General features: G+C 47.0%; 1 protein-coding gene across 4 annotated transcripts; it reads right to left on the bottom strand.

Annotated features, from left to right (window-relative positions):
- Positions 1-14,275, bottom strand: RNASEH1 (ribonuclease H1). 4 transcript variants are annotated; one of them, XR_013831126.1, is made up of 9 exons: positions 14,074-14,275; positions 12,819-12,934; positions 9,579-9,743; positions 7,483-7,582; positions 6,611-6,665; positions 6,164-6,248; positions 5,547-5,671; positions 2,909-4,433; positions 1-1,952 (listed from the first exon to the last, which is right to left on the bottom strand). XR_013831126.1 is itself a non-coding variant. In XM_079941296.1 (9 exons), exons 1-8 carry the CDS (start codon positions 14,202-14,204, stop codon positions 4,347-4,349), a joined length of 864 nt encoding a protein of 287 aa, XP_079797422.1. In that variant the 5' UTR covers positions 14,205-14,275; the 3' UTR covers positions 1-3,303; positions 4,343-4,346. The 4 variants fall into 4 exon arrangements, 2 of the variants coding, with proteins under 2 accessions (XP_079797422.1, XP_079797421.1); XM_079941296.1 differs by having other exon boundaries at positions 1-3,303; positions 4,343-4,433; XM_079941295.1 differs by having other exon boundaries at positions 1-4,433.
- Positions 14,276-20,771: the final 6,496 nt, after the last annotated feature.

Here is a 20,771-nt window from a genome sequence, read left to right as displayed (position 1 = left end):
CTTAACCACTGTACCACCAGGGGAGTCCCATGCTTTGATTTTTTATCTAAAAAGTCATCACCACACCTAAGGTCATCTAGGTTTCCTCCTATGTTATCTTCTAGGAGTTTCATAGTTCTGCATAGTTTACATTTAGGGAGTGTGAAAAATTTTGAGTTAATTTTTGTGAGAAGCGTAGATCCACTTTTCTGCGTGTGGACGTCCAATGGTTCCAACACCATTTGTTGAAGACACTATCTTTGCTCCCATTGTATCTCCTTTGCTCCTTTGTCAAAGCTCACTTGACTATATTTATGGGGTTCTATTTTGGGGCCAATGTGATGATCTGATATATGTATACATATATGTAAAATGATTACCACAATCAAGTTAATCAACACATCCATCACCTCAGGTACCTTTTTAAATGTGTGTGTGTATGAGAGATTTACTGTCTTAGCAAATCCAAGTATACCATATGGTATTGTTAACTACAGTCACCATGCCATGCATCTGCTTCTTCTGAAGTACCCTATAGGAGGCCTGAATAAAGTGATATCACCTTCTTTAGACGGGAAATCATATATGCAAACGGCTGATAAATTTATAAAAAGATGTCCAGCCTCACCCTGCATCTTGGTCAAACCTTAGGATGGGATGCATCATAGCTGGCGGTCTCTCTGTCTTTGTAGAAGAAATGTCCTCTTGCCCTCACCCTTTGTCTTGCGTGTGTCTGTGTGGGTTTGGGGGTGAATGCCAAGGGGGGTTAGCAGGAAGAAGGAAAGGATTGTGCTCCCAAACTCAAGCTAATTCGTGACTTTGTTCACAGAGAAGTCCTGGGGGAGGCCCAGCAGATTCACTGCTACTGACAACGAGCCCTGAACACAGGCCCTTTGGAGAGCGAAGCTACATGGCCTTATGAAAAGACCCATCACATTGTGTCACGATAACGTGGTGGCCAAGGGGCTGTAACTGAATGATCCAAGATTTCCAGAGCCTTTTAAAAAACACCATAAAGGGTGCAGCTTCTCTGGGGTATGATGGGGAGAAGAACCAGACAACCTTTCTATCCTTTCTTGTTTTGAATCCAACTTCTTTTTACATTTCATCCTCTTGCTGCCCAATAATCTCAATACAGGACTTGCCCATCAGACTTTAATAAACACACAAGAACAAAACTTATAAGACAAGCACTCATAACAGAAAGAGACAAACATCCCCATCTCAAAGTAGGGCCATACTGGGGGTCAGGTCTTCAACACAGGAATCTGGGGACACTAACATTCACTTGGCCCCCAGGTTCTAAAGTGTTAGGTTGAAGCATGTCACATACCTGAATGGGGCACCCTGTTCATCATACAGACCCCCGGTACAGAGGACACTGTGGTGTTGGAGAAGGTCCATGTTTGGCTATAGAGGACGTGGGCTGAGAGGACAGAGGGTGGGATTCAAAAGCCTCAGCTGAGCAAGGACCCTCCTGGACCCAGGGATTCTGCCAGGGGGAATCCATAGCTCAGCACACCCCTTCCCTTTAACTGCCCTCTTTGAAAACAGACCTCTAGAGATATGTGCACCCCTATGTTCATAGCAGCATTATTTACAGCAGCCAAGACGTGGAAGCAATCTAAGACAGATAAAAGATTCAAGATAAACTGGCAAATACTGAAGATGGGTAAATCAGATTTCAACAGATAACAGGGGTCCCCCCAAAAAGAAAACCAAAGCAAAAAATAAAACAGAGCACTAGGCCACAATTCAAGGAAACTTTCTTGAAACGGTAGATTTGAAAATACACACAGAAAAAGCACACCACACACCTGCAAACACTGACCCAGGGCCACCAACACATGATACATTCTAATAAAACTGCTGAATTGAGAAAGAGGAAAAAGCCCTTTGGACATCTAAGCACAAAGAGTACGTGACGTGGAAAGAAAATAAGATTCATCAGGCTCTTCATGCATCACTTTATGCTGGAAGAAAACAGAATATTTAAGACACTCAAGGAAAGAAAACGTAGGCAAGGATTTCGTATTCTACAAAACTTCAAGTATAAAGGACACAAGCTGAATTCAACATACAGAAGCCCAGGGAGTATGGTTCCCAAGCTGACACTGACCTAAACACTGGTTATGAGCATTAAGTACATGGAAATAAGACTAAATGAGGGCAGCGGGGAGAGATTTTACTAAGTAACAGTTGACGGTGTGGCTCCAGTGCTGTTTTCATTGTAATTAATGGTATATTAGGGTTAGTATCCACGTAGTACATGTTGAAGTAGAACAAGCAAGTGTGTAATTAGGAATATTCTGCTCCGTAGTCCCACAGCCTGAGAACCGGGATCTCAGTGTAGGAGACACAGGTGTAACATGGAAGAGGCTGAATGTCCTGGAATCCTGAGTTTGTTTTACGACTGTCAACACGAGCTCAGAAAACACTTTCTCTTTAAATGTGGGTGCGCACACGTGTGTATTTTTTAGCCCTAGAAACAACAACCAACCCTGTAGCAATGAGCACCAAGGATCTGAAATACCTCTTTTTCCCATTAAAAGAAACTACAGATCCTTAGAGAAAAAGCCAATTCCAGGTCTAGAGCAGGAAAGGTCCAAGATGGGTCTAGAACACCCTGACACATCAGACTGCAAGAAAGCTCTCTATGACCATGTGCAGTCTGTGCGTGAGTGTGTCTGTGTGTGGTCAGTGTGTGTCTGTGCATGCATGTGTACATATATGAATATCAAAAGAAATCAAGAGCCAACTTGAAGAGGCTCGCTCCTACAGGCCAAAGCCGCTGCAATTTGGGTTCAATAAAGAGGAAAATTGCGATGGACTGAAACCCATCTAACAGGCTTAAGTACATGAGTTCATGACATATACGTAGGTTTACATGTTATAAAAATATATAAATAAAACCCCCTAATTGGGCTACCTTTTTAGGATGACCGGGAGCCAATCTTAGCATTTATCCCGCCTTTTGTACGTGAATTCCACACTGAGCGCCAGCATCAGGTGAGGGGAAGTAGCTTCTAAAACTGTTCCAGCCAATAAATGTAAGCAAAATGACAGCGTATCAGTATTCTAGGCCCTGAGCACTGGCAGCTGCCAACAACAAAAGGATGAAAACCGCTCTGCCTTCTGATGAAAGCTCGTAACACATGTGCCCAAGGGGTGGAGCCTGACTGTGATCAAGCCTCTGATCCAGCCGCCAATTTGCAGGAAATCCCGAGGAGAGAGTAAAACGCTGGACAGCACCTCGAGATCACGAGAGCGACAATGACAGCGGGAAACGACGGGACAAATGGCTCAGGCTCTTCAACAGATAAACTGTAAGGAGAACAGAGATTGAGGCGGAACCTGTAAATTAAAGAAACTTAAGAAATATCAAGTTAAAAAAAAAATACCAAGTTAAAAAAAAGAGTAGACTAGACTAAAAACTGCCACAAAGAAAAGCAAGGAAGTCGGGATTAGCTCTGGAGGGAGGGGGGGCTGTGACTGGAGGAGCACGTGAAGAGCCTTCTGGGCATCTGGCAAAGTTCTACTTCTTGACCTGGGTGGTAGTTACAAAGGTACTCACCTTATAATAACAATAATAATTCAATAAGCTATACATTTGTATCGTTTTCTGCATGTTTTTATGACAAAAAGGTAATAAAAGGTAAAAATAATCACGTCAAACTTTTTTTTTTAACTTGCATAGTGCTTTTAACAAAAATAGCCCCCCCCACCCCGCCAATTTTAAAACATTTATTTACAATCTTGGTCTTTAGAAGTTATGACTGTTGCTACCTAACGGTCAGACAGCCAGGGCTGCCCGTGTGCAGGCGGCCCTATCACAGTGCCCCGCCAGGTAAGACCAGCCCACCTTCCCTCTGCCGAGGCGTGGGCCCTGGCAGGACTGTGCCCAGCAAGGGAGCCGTGCCTTCCTCCAATCCGCCCGTAGGCACAAGCCCACCTACAAATCATGACTCAGTGTTGCCAACTGTAGGGTAAATGAACTCTTAGAATACTTCTAGGCTTCTTGCCTGCATTTTGAAACCAATGTTTTACTCATCCTTATTAAATCAAAGCCCTAACACTTTTGTCTAGACTGCAATAAAACTAATGAGAACAGTATCAAGCCCAATAAAGCATACTTCTAACAAAACCTCAAATAATTCTCAAATCTCAAAGGATGTTCAGTTTATGACACATCTAACCACCTTTAAGGCACATGCCACGGACCACTACCCTGCTTTTCCGATTTAGTCTGAAAGCTGTGTCTGCCCATCGACTGCAGTGGTCCAGCCTATAGTTTTATTTTTCACACCGGTAAGTAAAGGTGACAAACAGCCACTGGCTCAGGTTGTTCCAAGGATTAAAGGACCTGGTCAGTCTTCAGGTTGCTTCGCGCCTTGTCTTGCTAATCTGTCAGCTTCTTCGTTGCCTATAAATCCCGAATGGCCAGGAACATGCATCTGTTAAATAAAACGTTTCCTTTTATTTTTACTGATTTTTTACACAAGCAACACATGACTACATCTTCACTGTAAAACACATCAACCGTTCAGAGAAGACGAGTGTGAAGGCTCCCTTCACAGCTCCTCAGCACGACGCACTTGTGCGCTGGGTACACCGACAGAAATCCCATTTTGTTTCTCCACAGATTGGATTTTACTGTTGTATTGCCTTTTTCCCACTTAACGGTGGGACCTGGCAAGCTTTCTGGACAGAGGTGTGTGGATGGATCTGTATACGACATACACACACACCTGATTCTCCCTCAGTGCTGTTACAAAGGGATGCGCTCATGTGATTTCACCACTGTTTGCACTTATGTTGCTGAAAGGCAAGTTTTGGTTTTTTGTTTGTTTGTTTGTTTGCTTTTTCTTGCTACACAGCATGGCCTGTGGGATCTTAGTTCCCCGACCAGGGATCGAACTCATACCCTTGGCAGTGAAAGGGAGGAGTCCTAACCTCTGAACAACCAGGGAATTCCCTGAAAGGCATGTTTAAATGTCAGGTTGCCAAACGGTCATCAGGGGTCCTGGGCTGGGAGAGGATGGTAGGGTTAAGAAAATGGTTGTCGTTTAACTTGCTCTGTATTGTTTGAAAAGGTAATTTTAATAAAAGTGACCTAGTGTAAGAAAAATACGTCCATTTTGGGGAAAAAAATCATGTTACTAAGGTCTAATCACACAACTATATTTTTAAGAGGATACATCATAAATTAGCCTGAACTGACATTATAGCTGCTTCCAAAGAAACCAGGAGGCTGACGACCACAGGTCACTCTAACAGTGCGAGGTATGGCGGCTGGGTGAGGACGACGCGGAGAGCCCGGAGCCCCTCAGTCTCAGTGCTGGGACCCAGCGCTCCGCACGGAGGACCCGCCTGTTAGAGCAGCATTACTCAGATGATGGTCAAAAGACTCCACTGTGCTCTAACACACGCTACGACAGCAACTCCATGGACCCTGCTATTTTAACTGAAGTCATCAAATCACTCACAGAAACCATTAAACTGTCTAGCTAGTTTATTTCATTTGGTCTTAACGGCCACAAGCGGTGACCACCTAAGACAACACTCACCCACTGAATGTCCATGCCTTGGACAAGCCTGTCCAGCACCATGAAGTCCTCTTTGTTGATCACCCCCTTCCCTGTGCTGGTCCTCCATCCACTCTTCTTCCAGCTGTGCACCCAATTAGTGATGCCTACAAGGAACACTCACAGATCAGTATTCTCGAACGTTCTGGTATTCTTTCCTCCCTAGACTCCCCTCTGACCATTGCTCCACGTGCACCTGAGGGGCTTTCTGGACTTTTCCTTTCCTTACTGGGGCCATGCTCTGGCTCGCCCCGTCCCTTTACTCTCACGCGTGTCTGCCCTGAGGCTGTCGGGCTGAGGCACTGCCCCCTCCAGCCTCATCAGCGCCCCCCAGGCACCCACCCCACGGGCCCTACACAGCGTACCCCCAGAGGGAACACACATCTTCTACCTCACGGCCACGCCCTCGGCGCCTGGCAAAGCATGCCTCCGCGGCACATACCGGAGCAGCACGGGCTTCCCCGGCACCAGCCACACCCAACGCAGCCCCTTCACCGTCTCAGTCCTACCCTGATGCCGCACCTCTTCCAGGGGAAGGAAAGACCTATTTCCCTTCATATGTACTCGAAAAACCCTAGAAGTCAAACGTAAACGCTTACCATTGATAGTAAACATGCTGTCTGTGTAGAGAACCAACTTATTGATGTTCTGAGCCTTTGCCTGTTCGATGGCTTTGCAGGCTGCCTTGAAGATACAAATCAGTTGTCATGCTGCAGAAATTGTTCAACTTTCGACACTGATGTTCAAAATTACCAAAAAATTTAAAATCTAAATTCCTTTTCCTGTGCTAACCGTAATAATATTGTCTATGTGAAATAATGCTACACCTACAATTCTCCTGTTTAGACACCTATTTGAAACAAGTTTTATAATTTTTCTAGAAAACTCCTGCTCTTCAGAACTGTTACTAGCCCCAAACTAAGTTTCTTCTGGACTCTGAGTATCTTATACACACAGAGGGTAGAAAGTACATTGATACCGTTCTAGTCAATGGTAAAGAATGATAAATTTACATTTTTAGTGGAAAAATACCTCTGATAACTTACATGAATCTCTGCTCTTTGGTTTGTTTGTCGCCCAGGAAGTCTAATTCCTACATTTCTGGTTTCAAAACAGTACAAAAGAAAATAAAATTATAAGCTAATTCTCAAAGTGATTCCTTAAGTCTCTTAATTGAAAACAGGCTTGTATACTTTTTTATTTGAAATAGGAAATCATACAAAAATCAAACCAACAATACACACAGTCTATTGAAAAGTGCCATGGTGTGGTCTTGCAGGAGAACTCTGGACCAGAAGGCAAAAGCCAGGTTTGATTTCTGGACCTGAAATACCCTAGCATGTGGTCCTGGGCAGGCACTAAACCCGCGGACACTCATGCCACCCGAGCTTGCCACCCCTGGAGGGTTCCAGGCTAAGTGAGACATCGAAGTGAAGGCAGGACTTACAGGCCAGGAGGCTCAAGAAGCTGACCTTGCTGACCGTGCTCACGCCCAGGGCTGCTCAGGCGCCTGGACACTGGGGAGTGGCTACTTCACAGGGGTCCAAGCCCTCTTTCACACTGAATTCTGGGGCTGTCAGTTACTACTCAAGTTCTTGCATATTTGGGGGCAGGTATATTTGAATGATCTCACGTCATATCACCTTGACTTTGTGCCTTTTGAAAAACACGGGTCACCTCTAAGCTCACTCATCTTCAAGACTCGTAGGGGCACGCAGGGTTCCCAGTATGGTGACCTGCCCCTCGCGCATCCTTGCCAAAGCCACCTCCCAGGGACGTGGGACTCTTCCACTACCCCTGCCAACGCTACCAAATAATCAAACAGTAAGCGGATCCTGCCTCAGTCTTTCCCAAGTTTTGGAATATGATTCGGTTAACTGTGAAGCTTAATAAAAGCCAGCTTTTCTGGTTTACTTACAAAGGATGGCCTGGCCCCCAGTAAACACCGATTCCTGCTCGAGCCCTCCTCCGCCCATTACTGGAGCAGCAGCCGTCTGTGTAGACGACGACAGAGTGCCCTGTAAGCGGGAAACGTAGTGAGCGCCACTGGATCGCCGTTACTGAGAGCTGAAATTCACCTAAACACTTACTACGATTGAGTTAGCGTTTTAAACTGAGAGGGCGCCTATGCTCTGGAAGCTTTCCGCTCAGGACACATTACCAACGCCTTATTTGGGGGCACTTAGCGCTTTTTGCTTGGAATCCACTATTTCGGTTCTGCTTGCCGGGGGGAATTAAAGGTGAAGGCAATCGCCCTGTAAACCCAGACCCCGCTGCTGTTTACATTCCCCTGTTACAGAGGCCAGCGAACAAAGCCACTGCCCCTCTCTTCACGTGCGTGGGGGGGGGGCAGTGCGGGGAGGCCACGTTCACCCCCAGGAGCTGCCCTTGCAGACAACAGTGCCTTGATGATGACCTGCCTGCCGGAAGGTCAAGTCCTCCGACAAATGTTGGCCTAATTTTTTTCTTGGTCCTTTTGCAACTAGTGAACTGTGGTCCCACCTTTGCTTCTTCCCATCAAGACAGAGAGTCTGATCAACACACCAGCGCAGTAAAGAGCAAAGGCAGAGGAGTGACACGAGGCCATCCTCAGGCTGCTGGCGAGCAGCAGAGCGCCCAGCAGGGCGGACGAGAACTCGGGTTGCCGGGTGTCAGCGAGCAGGGCTGTGGAGCAAACAGAGGCCGTGCTCCAGGAGGTACGTGTTAAAAGGAGGGCAGACTGAACAGGCAGAGGCAAAGCGGGGAGGCGGTGAGATGTCAGCGGAGCACATCCCCAACCGGAGTGGGGCTGGGGGTCCGAGAACACGGTCGCTGGGCAGGGCTCCTCCGTTCAACTCAACGTGATGCCCAACACGACCCCTTCCTGGTCCCTGACTCCGTGTGACTGCCAGTGCCCGTCAGGCACTGTGTCCGGTGCCCTGGTGCTTCAGGCAACTGTTAGTACATTGGAAACGGCTCATCTCCCAGTCGCCCCACCAACATCTGCTTCAATTACTATCAGTAAATAATCAGATCAAGAACATTTGGTTTTGCTTTTCACATAACTGCAAAAATTGATTTATACAGTTTTCATACAGTTTGACCAAACATTTTCTACTGGTTTCCCTTGAAAAACTTAGAACCTACAAATACACTGACTTATATAAAAAATGCTATTTATTCTCATCTTCTATTCATACATGTAGAAGACAAAAAGGAGACTCACGTACCATTAAGTTACTTAATATAAACACTGGATTCCTGGAGCTAAAGGCAGAGGAGAAATTCACAATTATCTTGTTTCTCAGGATAGGGTAGGATCACTTCTGTTTTGCAAAGATTACATGTAAAAGGTTAAGATGCTGGTGCCAACCAATTATATAAAGGAGCTCTGTCCAGGGCCTTTCTTATTTGAAGAGCTGAAGTTTTTGCATTTTCTTAGTGACCAGAAATACTGTGTGTACAGGGAACACTGGTGTTTACAGAGATCAAAGAGTTTTTCATGCATAGCCTATATAACAATTTTCCTATGAATGTCCAAAATTCTAATAATTCTACACCATTAGATCAATTATAAAATAGTGACCTTAGGACTTCCCTCGTGGACCAGCGGTAAAGAATCCGCCTTCTAATGCAGGGGACGCGGGTTCGATCCCTGGTCGCGGAACTGGGATCCCACATGCCTTGGGGCAACTGAGCCCACACCACAACTACTGAGCTCGCGTGCTTCAACTAGAGAGCCCGCGTGCCACAAACTACAGAGCCCACGCGCTCTGGAGCCTGCACACCACAACTAGAGAAGGGAAAACCTGCATGCCACAACTAGAGAGAAGCCCACGTGCCACAACAAAAGATCCCACACGCCGCAACGAAGACCCAACACAACCAAATAAATATGTAAAAAGAAAGGGGGAAAAAAAGAATGTTATACATCAGTTCAAATTTCCCTCATTAAGAAAGTGGGAAAAGTTTTTACACATGAATATACTTATATGATTACTGTATTAAAAATTTAAAAATCCAAGAAAGACATACCCATATAAGAAAACGTGTCTTTGCTCACTGAAGGCAGCGGTTCTGCGCTCTGTTTCATGTGCTTTGCACACGGCTCTGTGGTTTCACCTTCACCTTCATCCAAGGGCTCATGAAGTCGCTTGTTTGCCTTCACTTGTGATTCCTGTACATGTTTATTTTTCTGCCCTGAAAGGTAGAGTCTACTCAAAAGCCAGAAACAATGGACACAACATGAAATGACTGAAAATCCAGAACTTCACTAAGTCAGGCTTAAATACCCCCTGTATGTGGCTCTATAGAGGGAAAGACTTAAGACAGGCCACAACACCTCAGACACTGACATCCTGGGAAATTAAATTTTCCATAATAAGCTCAGTGAGGGCAATACGAAGACTAGAGCAAAGCTGCTGTTAGAAAAGAAATCTGGTTTCGATGGAGACAGAACAGATACCAAGGGTGCTGAACGCTTTAGTGCTCACAGACAGTTTGAAAATCTGAGGGGCTCTTTCCCCAGAGAAAACAAGGGTCCAAATTTCTTATCTAAGGTGAGAACAGATAATGGGACTTATTAAAAAAGGGAAATAGAAACCAAAAGGTAACGGGATTGGGTCCCTGCAGGGACAGCACTGCTGGAGAGCTTCCCTCCAGTGGCCCAGGCTGGGTGTACCTGAGGGTAATCCCCAAGGGATTCTCACACCCACTCAGGTTGTGTCTCACTCACTCTTTCATACAATTATGGCAGCTGACGCAGAAGATGAATTAGACCAGGATTCAAAAAACTAGTTTCAATTTGAACTTTACCTTTTATCAGTTGTGAACTCGGTCAACTGACTTAACCCCCCTCAGCTGCTATAAAATGGGGCCCAGGGCTTCCCTGGTGGCGCAGTGGTTGGGAGTCCGCCTGCCAATGCAGGAGTCACGGGTTCAGGCCCTGGTCCGGGAGGATCCCACGTGCTGCGGAGCAGCTGGGCCCGTGCACCACAGCTGGCGAGCCTGTGTTCTAGAGCCCGCGAGCCACAACTACTGAAGTCCGCGTGCCTAGAGCCTGAGCTCCGCAACAAGAGAGGCCACAACGACGGGAGGCCGGAGCACCGCGGTGAAGAGTGGCCCCCGATCTCAGCAACTAGAGAAAGCCTGCACACGGCAACGAAGACCCAATGCAGCCAAAAATAAATAAATAAATTAAAAAAAAAAAAAATGGGGCCCAGCACTAGGTGATCTGAAACAGCTTTTCCTACACTACCCTTTTATAGAGTGGAACTAGAAACACACAAGGAGCAACTCATCGTATGTCCAAAATAACAACCTCAACACTGCAGAGTGCACTTTTTGCTCTAAACCCCTAAACCAGGGGTGGAGAGATGGTGCTCCAGCATTTATCGAGCACCGACTAGACAGGCATAAGCTGGAACTTCTACTGAGCCTGGCATAGCTTCTCAGCCCACACCTCTCCGAAGAATGCTAAGGTTAGCCAGGCAGAGCTCGAGGGGAGCGCCACCATGTCCAGAGCAATGCTGACATGTCTGCTCTGCTGTACTGGTGTTACCTCACACTGACCTTGAAAATACTCCTGCAGGTGCTCCGCAGAAGTACCCCCAGAGGTACAGGCTGAAGTGCAATTTTGCAGAATTTTAATATTGATATAAATAATCGGTTTTATTTACTATAACAGAGAAAGTTAAATTGAAATGAAAGTTGTTGAAAAACAGATATGACTCTGAAGGAAAAGGATACTATGGTTGTCAGATAATTTTTCCTTCACAAAATTGTGGTTTTTCTTTAAGTAAATTAACCTAAAATCAACTTATATAAACCACAATAACTAGCAAATAGCTCAGTAATCCCCAAATAAGGATACATGTAATATTAAGAGAAAAACTGGGAAAGAGGCTAACAGGTTTGCTCTGGTACAGCTCTCAAACATTCACGATGTTAATCCCATTTATATACATTATGTAAGTCACTAACTGGAGGTCTCTGTAAAGTTTTAAGAAAAGCAGATTCACAGATATAAAAAACTATCTTGCCTTAAGACTTGGAGAACTTAATAAACAGAAACATGCTGATACTGGAAGAACTGGGATATGAATAAATTACTAATTGGTTAAAACGAAAAACCCGTGAAAAGAAGTATTAAGAACCCAACCAAGACAAGAGTCATACTCACACACTAGCTTTCTATCCCAAGCCGATTTCTCACCTGGGTAGAAAACGGAACTGTCACATCACACCCCCTTTAAAAGCTGCTGGGAAACGGAGGGTGAAGCAGCCGCACAGGGAGTGAGTGTCTCGTCTGCCTCGGAAACTTGCCTTTCAAGGAAGATTCCTAGTGTGATCTGCCTCTCCCTGAATCCTGCTTTGTCCAGAAGTGTCATGACACCCCAGAGGAGCACCTGTTCAATGCTCGAGCATCTCAGTGGGCTCGAGAGACTGTTCAAAAGAAGCTGATTTAAAATATCCTCCTCTCGAGCTTCCCTGGTGGCGCAGTGGTTGAGAGTCCGCCTGCCAATGCAGGAGACACGGGTTCGTGCCCCGGTCCAGGAAGATCCCACATGCCGTGGAGCGGCTGGGCCCGTGAGCCACAGCCGCTGAGCCTGCGCGTCCGGAGCCTGTGCTCCGCAGCGGGAGAGGCCGCAACAGTGAGAGGCCCACATACCGCATAAAAAAAAAAAAAAAAAAATCCTCCTCTCAGTCTTTATCCACTGTAGTAAAAAACGTCTGTGCGTAAAGTTAATGAAAAACACTTCTTCAAGATAGGCTACATTTTAAACCTTTGTGCTCTAAGGCAGCCAGCCTCAGTCTTGCCTACCTGATGTCCCTTATATTGGGCCTGAAACTTCAATTAAGTCTACTTCCAGTAACATGTGAAACTGGAGGAAATTCCGATTGTGTGACTCTATCCTAGGTAAAAATGAAACACCATACAGGTGCATGCTGTGAAAAGAACTACACTCATCATTTTACAACTAGAGCCCATTCAATCCAATAACAAGAATAAGTATTTTTAAAAGATGGAACTAAGTACAGCGAGGACACTGAATGGAACAGGAGATCTGCGTCCTGGCTTGTCTCCAATACTTTACCAACAGGAGTCACTACGCTAAACTGCTTTCAGCCTGTTTCCTAATCTGTAAAATGGAAAAATGGAGACAATCACACTCTTCTCTATCTGCTTAGAGAGCAGCTATATAGATCAAGTGACACTCGGGATATGAAAGACTTTGAATAGGTTAAAATGTTACAATGATGAGTCGTGACTACCTTCTGAACCATCAGGGTTTGCGGAGCTTCTCACGAAGGCCCAGGCTTCCTCTTCTGTGGCAAACTTCTTAAACCTGGCTGCAGGAAACCGGTCCACCTGGGCTCTGCATTCATCCCTGAAACAAAGTGCAGTGTTAAGCTCCTCCCTCCCTGTCACCCTATTTTTTCACGGATCCTTGTCTTAGGCTGGGAACAGTGTGACAAGGGCTGGGGCTGTCAGCTCCTTGGGGGCAAAGGGTCACACCTTACAGTTTGTAGTCTTATCTTGCACGTCCAACCCTTCACCCTGTGTCATGCTATAGGTGCCAGCCAGACAATACACCTGCACCATAGGGCTTTCCTCAAAGCATACTAGAATTTGGGGGTCTTCAATCATTTCATTACAACAGAAGGGCCAGCTTCTGAGATGCTTCTTCCTCAGTAGCCTAGCTGCACAGGGAAACACTATGCACTCACGTACACACACAAAGACTGATAATAAACCTTGATATCATACAGTGGGAAGAGTCCTGGTTATGGAGTCGTAACACCTGGGTTCAAGTCCTACATCTGTCACTTACTGGCCCCAAGAATTTCTTGACCACGGTAACTACACCCCAAAATGAGAATAATCCCACCTACCTCAAAGGGCTGTTATAGGGATACAAACATTAGTTTACAAGAATTTCTCTTTTTAGGACTTCCCTGGTGGTGCAGTGGTTAAGAATCCTCCTGCCAATGCAGGGGACACAGGTTCAAGCCCTGGTCCGAGAAGATCCCACATGCCCCGGAGCAACTATGCATGTGCACCACAACTACTGAGCCCGTGCGCCACAAATACTGAGCCAGCGAGCCACAACTACTGAGCCCGTGCACCTAGAGCCCATGCTCCGCAACGAAGAGCCACCGCAATGAGAAGCCCGCGCGCAGCAACTAAGGCCCAAAGCAGCCAAAATAAATAATTTTAAAAAACTTCCCTTTTTAAAAACACCCGTAAGATTAGATTAGGCATTGAGTTCCACCACGTGTAACCCTGTGGTCATCGTAACAGATGTGAAAAAGGATTAAGTAGAGGCCTCTGGCCACCCCAGACTGTAAGTGGCGTTTCTGACACTCCCAGCAAAAACGAAGCGGAGTCGAGGCCCCCCATGTCGCGGCCACCGCGCGCCGACTCCAGGCCGAGGGCCGTGCGCTCCGGGGGTGGCAGCCGCCTCCCCGCCGCGGAGCCGCCCACCGCCGCCCTAAACCCGCTCCCGGGGAGGCGCGGCTCCCTCACCAGGTCAGGAAGACCCCGGCCTTGCGGCCCCTCCTCACGGCATAAAACATGGCGAGCCCGCGGCAGCTGCGGCCACCGCAACGCAAGGCAGCCAAAGCCACTCTATGCGCCAGGCCCAGAAGCCTGGTCATCGCTCACTGCCGTTCACCGGCACCCACGCCTCATCCCGGCCACAAGCCCTCATCACACATGCCGGACTTCCGGCGGTGGCGCAGGGAGATGACGCAACTAGGGGGCGGGACCTGGGGCGGGGCCCAGACTCGCGCTTTTCTGACTCGTCAATTTCCTGGAAGTCAGTGAGACTGTGGGGTCTGGGCCGAGGCCACGGGGGCGGGGCCTAAGGACGGGCAGAGGCGGGGATAGGGGCGCCTGGGCGGGGCCCAGGGTGGGGCGGGGTCTGGGCGGTGGGGGCGGGACCGGTCGGGCTGGGTGGGAAAGCGGTCCTGCTCTCGCCCAGTCGCCGCCTGCAGCAGCTCGGGCGGCACCCCGCGCTCGGTGGGCGCTGCAGGCTCTGTGCGGTGGGCATCTGGCTCCCGGCCACGGGCCCCTACGTCGGCCTCCCGTGGTTCTGGGGCGCTCCCGCGGTGCGGGGTGCACTCAGGACTGGCCAAGCACTCGGATGGGCTGGCTTACTGGCTCACTGTTGTCGTGGCCGGAAAGACATTGGGGTTCATAAAGGGAAAAGAGGGTGGGTGCCGCTGAGGGAGAGGGTGAAGGGGGTGTGAGCGCTGCATACCGCCGCCGCCTCGTTGCTCCGCTCAAGGGGGTGGCCCTTTTCCCCAGCCCACCCAGGCCGGTGTGTAACCAGTAGGATGTCCAATACTTAACGCACTACGACCCAAGGGGAAAATTTAGTTAGAAAGGCAATGTCTTAGAATTCTGCCCAGTATTTCACATTTTGCTCTGTAAGCAAACCGACTTCCAAGTCCTCTCCATTGACAAGTCTTGCTTTTCAAATTAACTTTACGTAATTTTCTTGAAGTCTTCAGTTCCACAAACGTTATCAAACACGCACTGTGTGCTACCCAAGCCCCGGGGGATGCAGAATTGACTAAGGCAGTCTGAGCACCAAGGAATCCCGTGAGAACAAACAGAGGACATCAGCAAAGTGTGTGCCAGGCAGGGGAGAGTGAACACCCTTGCCTGGAGGGCCAGGGAACACAATAGTGCCTGAGTAAGGCTTTGAAGGATAAACGGAGAATTCATTCAGGTGAGTTAGGCAGAGAGAAGGAAGTAGGATATTCCAGGAAGAAGGAACAGCAAAGGTGTGGTCAGTGTGTTCTTGCCTGTGAACTCAAGGAACATCCATTTAAAGATTTCAACTTTCCTTATTTAAATTTAAATTGGCTCTAGTCCATTCCTCAACCCTATCTTTATTGCACTTCAAGGTAGCTTCTTTCAAAAAAGGTGTCCTTAAAAATCAATTAATGACAGATCATCTCATCTCTTCTGTAGATATATGACGAAAGCTAGGGATGCCCCGGTGACTGCTCTCAGGATGACCGCAGCCCCTCTTTTCACGGTCATTCACTCCCCCTCTGCCCAGGGCCTCTGGAGCTCCTGCAGCCTCTGGATGAGCACAGGCCAAGCCTTGGAAATTTTCTTTCTGGACCTACTTTTCTTTAGAAGCATCTCTAGCTCATGTTCTCCTGGTGACACAGGTTAAGTTACAGACACAGATGGCACCTGGAAGCACTGATTTCTGATTAGGAAGCTGAAGTGGAAGTAAGTCAGGGTAGTGGGCCAAAAGCAAACGTCTTCACTTCAAAGCTCTGAAAGAATTGGGATCCTCAGCCAGATATGAAACAATGACAGTTGTGTAGGGTATAGACACAGCTGTCAACTGCAGTATTCTCTGGGGGAGGAGAGAGGCTGAGCCCATGGAAAAGTGCTGCCTGACCCTATCCCGCTGACCTTGGGGTCAGACCTACTTAGGACTTGCTTTTTCATGTAAATTAGCTGGCTGTGGTCCTTTATTTAATTAATTTTATTTTTTTTTTTGGCCCTACTGCACTGCATGCAGGATCTTAGTTCCCCGACCAGGAATTGAACCCGTGCCCCCTGCAGGGGCAGCACAGAGTCTTAACCACTGGACCACCAGGGAAGTCCCTGTGGTCCCTTATCACAGAATACTCACGGTCCCTACAAAGTTGTAGTTTGGAATTACCTGAGTATGTTCAGACAATCATCCATGCGGCTTTCTACAATTACAAAACTGTTTCTTCTGGCATTTCATTGACTGATGACTCATCTGAAAATGTTTTCTATATTTATCTCTGGCTCGCAGTGTGTGATCTTACTTATCCTGGGCAAAAACTGGCCCATTCTCCATAAGGTACTGAGCTCTGGACCAGAGTCGGAAGATACCTACCATGGGATATGTGCCCTCAGTCAAATCCTTAGCCCTTGGAGACTTAATTCCATCAACTGAAAAATGGGAATGATGGGAATGAAAATTCCCACTGCAAAAGGGTTTTCTTTAAATTGAGATATTAGGTGAAGTAATAAATTTTGCAAAGTGGATAATTTACTGCCTGGCATATAACATACTCATATAGAAATAGCTATTGTCATTTTCCACTGTAATCTGTACATGAGGGGTAACGGAAACATCTGCTGTTTCTCAGGGCCCACTGAAAAACTCCATAGGCATTTACTGAGTGCCAACAATATACCAGGCGCTCTTCTAGACCTGGCCACATGTGGCTCCTGAGCAGGTGAAAGGGGACTAATCCAAATTCCACTGGATTTTTGAAGACTGTGAAAAATAAAAAGAAGGTAAAAGTCATTAATTTTTCATATTGATTCATATTGATTGCATGTTGAGCTGATAATATTTTGACCATCTTGGGTTAAACAAATATATTTAAAATTATGTTTTGTTTCATTTTACTTTATTTATTTTTTTTGTTTTACTTTTTAAATGCGACAGCTAGAAAAGTTTAAATTGCTCTTGAGACTTGAGTTCGTGAAGGGCATTGTTGTAGACACGTGTGAGATGACATGGAGCTTCTGCTCTAGGGAGGGGAATGAATTACTAGACACATGAGACAGGTACTTGACCATTGTTGTAAGGGATAAAAAGAAATAACCTGGGCAATAGGAAAGAGGAGTATGCGGGTAAGAGATGTGGAAGAAAGTGCGTTATAACAGTAGTGGGGTTTTGTCGACCAGTCATCACAGGACGTGGTGTCGTTTTGCTTTGTTGACATCAGTCGTAATGTGGTAGGGAGCCCTCTTCCTCAAGTGGTCAATCAGGAAAAAGCTTTTAAAAGGTATCAATTCTCGATGTAATCAGAAGGGACTTAAGAAGTTGTGACACACTTTTGCAAAGTAGTTGCACCAATTTTTACTTTCAGCAGGAAATTCTCAGAGAGCCTGCAGAGCCCTACTCTCCCCATAACTGAGTTTTTCAGACTTTTAATTTATGAAAGTGGGTGTCAGTGGTGTCTCACTGTGGTCTTCATGTACATTTCTCTGATCACCAGTGACAATGGACAGTTCATCAAAAGCGTTTCCTCACCTGGGTTCTTTTTGTGACGTGCCTGCTCAATAAATCCCAGCTGCTGCTGCCGCTGCTGACCGGGGACCACACTTTTTTTTTAAAATTTAATTTAATTTATTTATTTTTGGCTGCGTTGGGTCTTCCTTGCTGAGTGTGGCCTTTCTCTAGTTGCGGCGAGCGGGGGCTACTCTGTTGCAGTGCTCGGGCTTCTCACTGCGGTGGCTTCTCTTGTTGCAGAGCACGGGCTCTAGATGCGTGGGCTTCATTAGTTGCGGCATGCCGGCTCAGTAGTTGTGGTGCACAGGCTTAGTTGCTTCGTGGCATGTGGGATCTTCCCAGACCAGGGCTCGAACCCGTGTCCCCTGCATTGGCAGGTGCATTCTTAACCACTGCGCCACCAGGGAAGCCCCAGGGACCACACTTTGAGAACCACTGCCCATAAAAACGATTCCCCTGTATGTTTCACCAAGAGTTTTAAAGTTTTGTTTTTGACCTTTATGTCCTTGACATCACCTATGAAAGTTAAACATTTTTATACGTTGTTATCTCACCACACTTGGAATTTCCTGGGTGATAGGGACGTCTTTTGTTCTAAGCAGACAACTCTTGGTGGGTTCCTTGCTGGCTTCAAGTCACCAGAAAGACCAAGCCGTGGTCAGAGGGTTGGAACTTTCAACTTCATCCTCTGTCCTCTGAGGAGGGGAGGGGGCTGGAGACTGAGGTAGTAATCAGTCATGCCCACATGAGGAAGCCTCCGTCAAATACTTAAATGATGGAGTTCAGAGAGCTGTCAGGTTGTTGAACACGTGGAGATGCTGGGAGGGTGGTGTGCCCAGAGAGGGCATGAAAATTCTGTATTTTATTTTTTATATGGTAAATATCAATAGACATAACCCACATAAATAAAAATTCTTCAAGGTCTTCAATCATTTTAAAAAGTGCAGAGTCCTGGGGCCAAAATCTTAAGAACTGCTGACCTAGCAAAAATTATAGATCAACATAGGAACACATGTAACATCATATATTCAAACTATGTGCTTGTAACTCCAATTTACATTTTCCTGCAAATTATATTTTTTGAATAAAAATTTCTACCAGTCTATATATCATGTTTCTGTAAAACATGGTAGGGTTTCCCAAAATGTTTGATTTTGAATAGATAACTCTCTGAAGCCATTTCTTGCTTCAGAAATGAAGTATTTGTTTATTAGTAGCCAGGAGTGTACAGACGCCACAGAATCGCCTTCACATTGTCAGAACTGACATTCAGGAAGCCTGTACTATGTAGCGTACACACAGCCATGACCGATCCCAACACTAACATTATCCCGTTTACAGAGAAGGAAGCTGAGATTTCAAGTGATTAAGTACCTTGGCCACAGCCATGCAGACAGAAAGGGTGCAGCCGGGGCTCAGACCCCAGTCCAATGCCCACCCTGGGAAACCTAAGGCATCGTTCTCAAAAAGCGGTCCTTGGCAACAGCATCACCTGGGAACGTGTCAGGACGGATGCACCTGCACCGCATCTGCAGAATGAGAACTGTGTGGGCGGAGCCCAGCACTCTGGTTTAGCGAGCGCCAGGTGACGGTGATGCACGCTCAGGTTTGAGACCACTGCTGAATGACGCCCGTCGCCCCCGGAGCCGGCCATGTGTCTCCATTTCTGCTGCTCTGTGAGCTTCTCACCTCACCCTGTGAGGTCCACAGGCAGATCTTACGTTTATTTAATAAACGAAGAAACGAGGCTCAGGGCGTTTTCATGACTTGCCCGAAGTCAGCTAGTTAGTTTTGGAACTGGAACTTGATCCCAAATCTTCGGTCTCTTAATCTGAAGCCACGAGTAGCACCAACAGGGAATCCGGGGGCAGTAAGGTCAGAGCAGTAGCCGGAGACCTCATTTCGCTGCCTTTAGTCAAGGGGGAGAGAACAAGCACGGGTCGCCTCCAGGGGTCTGGCCCATTGTAGCCAGACGCTCACTGTGATGGCAGCCCCGGGGGCTCCATGTCGTCTATAGGCCGTTCACGGTGTGCTAGGATCCGCAGGGCATTCAAGACCTTAGTGCTCACACCCTGAGACCGTGAGTTACGCTCATCACCACAGGAGTTAGACACACACAAAATCTGGATGCAGGTGTGGTTTACCATAGTGTCACCTTCTGACTTCCACCTCGTCACAGTTCTCCGTCATCCCATAGCACACAACCCCCGCGCCCACCGTGACACCAATGCCTGGGTGGGGGGAGCCTCGCCCTGGTGCAGGCAGCACCCAGGCGCCTGTTCTGTAGAGCATTTTAAAATGATAATAAAACCCAACCAAAATTTCCAAACACTGTCAGTGACAGATACTCCTCCCAGAAGAAAACCTCTCTTGTTGGCCTAGAAATGGTGTAGTTTCCCATTTTCACTACTAACCTTTTGTGAAAATGAATAAACAGGAACCTCATTCAAAACAACTGCAGCCTGAACAGGAAGAAAATTACCTTGCATCTCCAGCAGGAAGATAGCTGTGACTTTACTACCCAGCAGAAGGGAGGAAGAATTCCTCCTCGCCTGGCAACAGCACAGCCAATGAGAAGCCACTACACTTCAAACTCCCAGTTTCCTCCAATGGGCTCTTAGTTCAGAAGAGCCCCTCCCAGTTCCCCTACTCCTCTATAAAATACGTTCCGCTCCTCTGTTTCTAGGGCTTGTCTCTAGCTCCCCACGGGTTGAAAGTTTCGAATTGCAATTCTTTACTGTTCCCAAATAAACGAGTTTTGCTGGTAAAATAACTGGCTGTTTTATTCTTTTAGGTCAACACGTTTCACAAACATTATATTTTACATGGAAGTTAATTCCAAGACCTCCCAGTTATACAGTTGGTTCCAATGCAAACGCACTCAGCTATAAAAAGTTCACGTGGTTCAGAAGTATAGATCTTGCTTCAGGCATGGTTCTTGCTTCAGGCATGGTTCGGTCCAACGCCTGCGGCACTGTGTCCTCCTGCATTTAAAAAGTATATTGGAAGTAAAAAAAATGTGGGCTTGCCTGGTGGCGCAGTGGTTGGGAGTCCGCCTGCTGATGTACGGGACGCGGGTTCGTGCCCCGGTCCGGGAGGATCCTGCAGGCCGCGGAGCGGCTGGGCCCGCGCGTCCGGAGCCTGTACTCCGCGGCAGAAGAGGCCGCAGCGGTGAGAGGCCAGCGTACCAAAAAAA

The sequence above is a fragment of the Stenella coeruleoalba genome, assembly GCF_951394435.1.
Source record: "Stenella coeruleoalba genome assembly, chromosome: 13".
NCBI lineage: Eukaryota > Metazoa > Chordata > Mammalia > Artiodactyla > Delphinidae > Stenella > Stenella coeruleoalba.
Note: the sequence above shows the minus strand (reverse complement) of the source record. Positions and strands in the feature narration are given on the sequence as shown.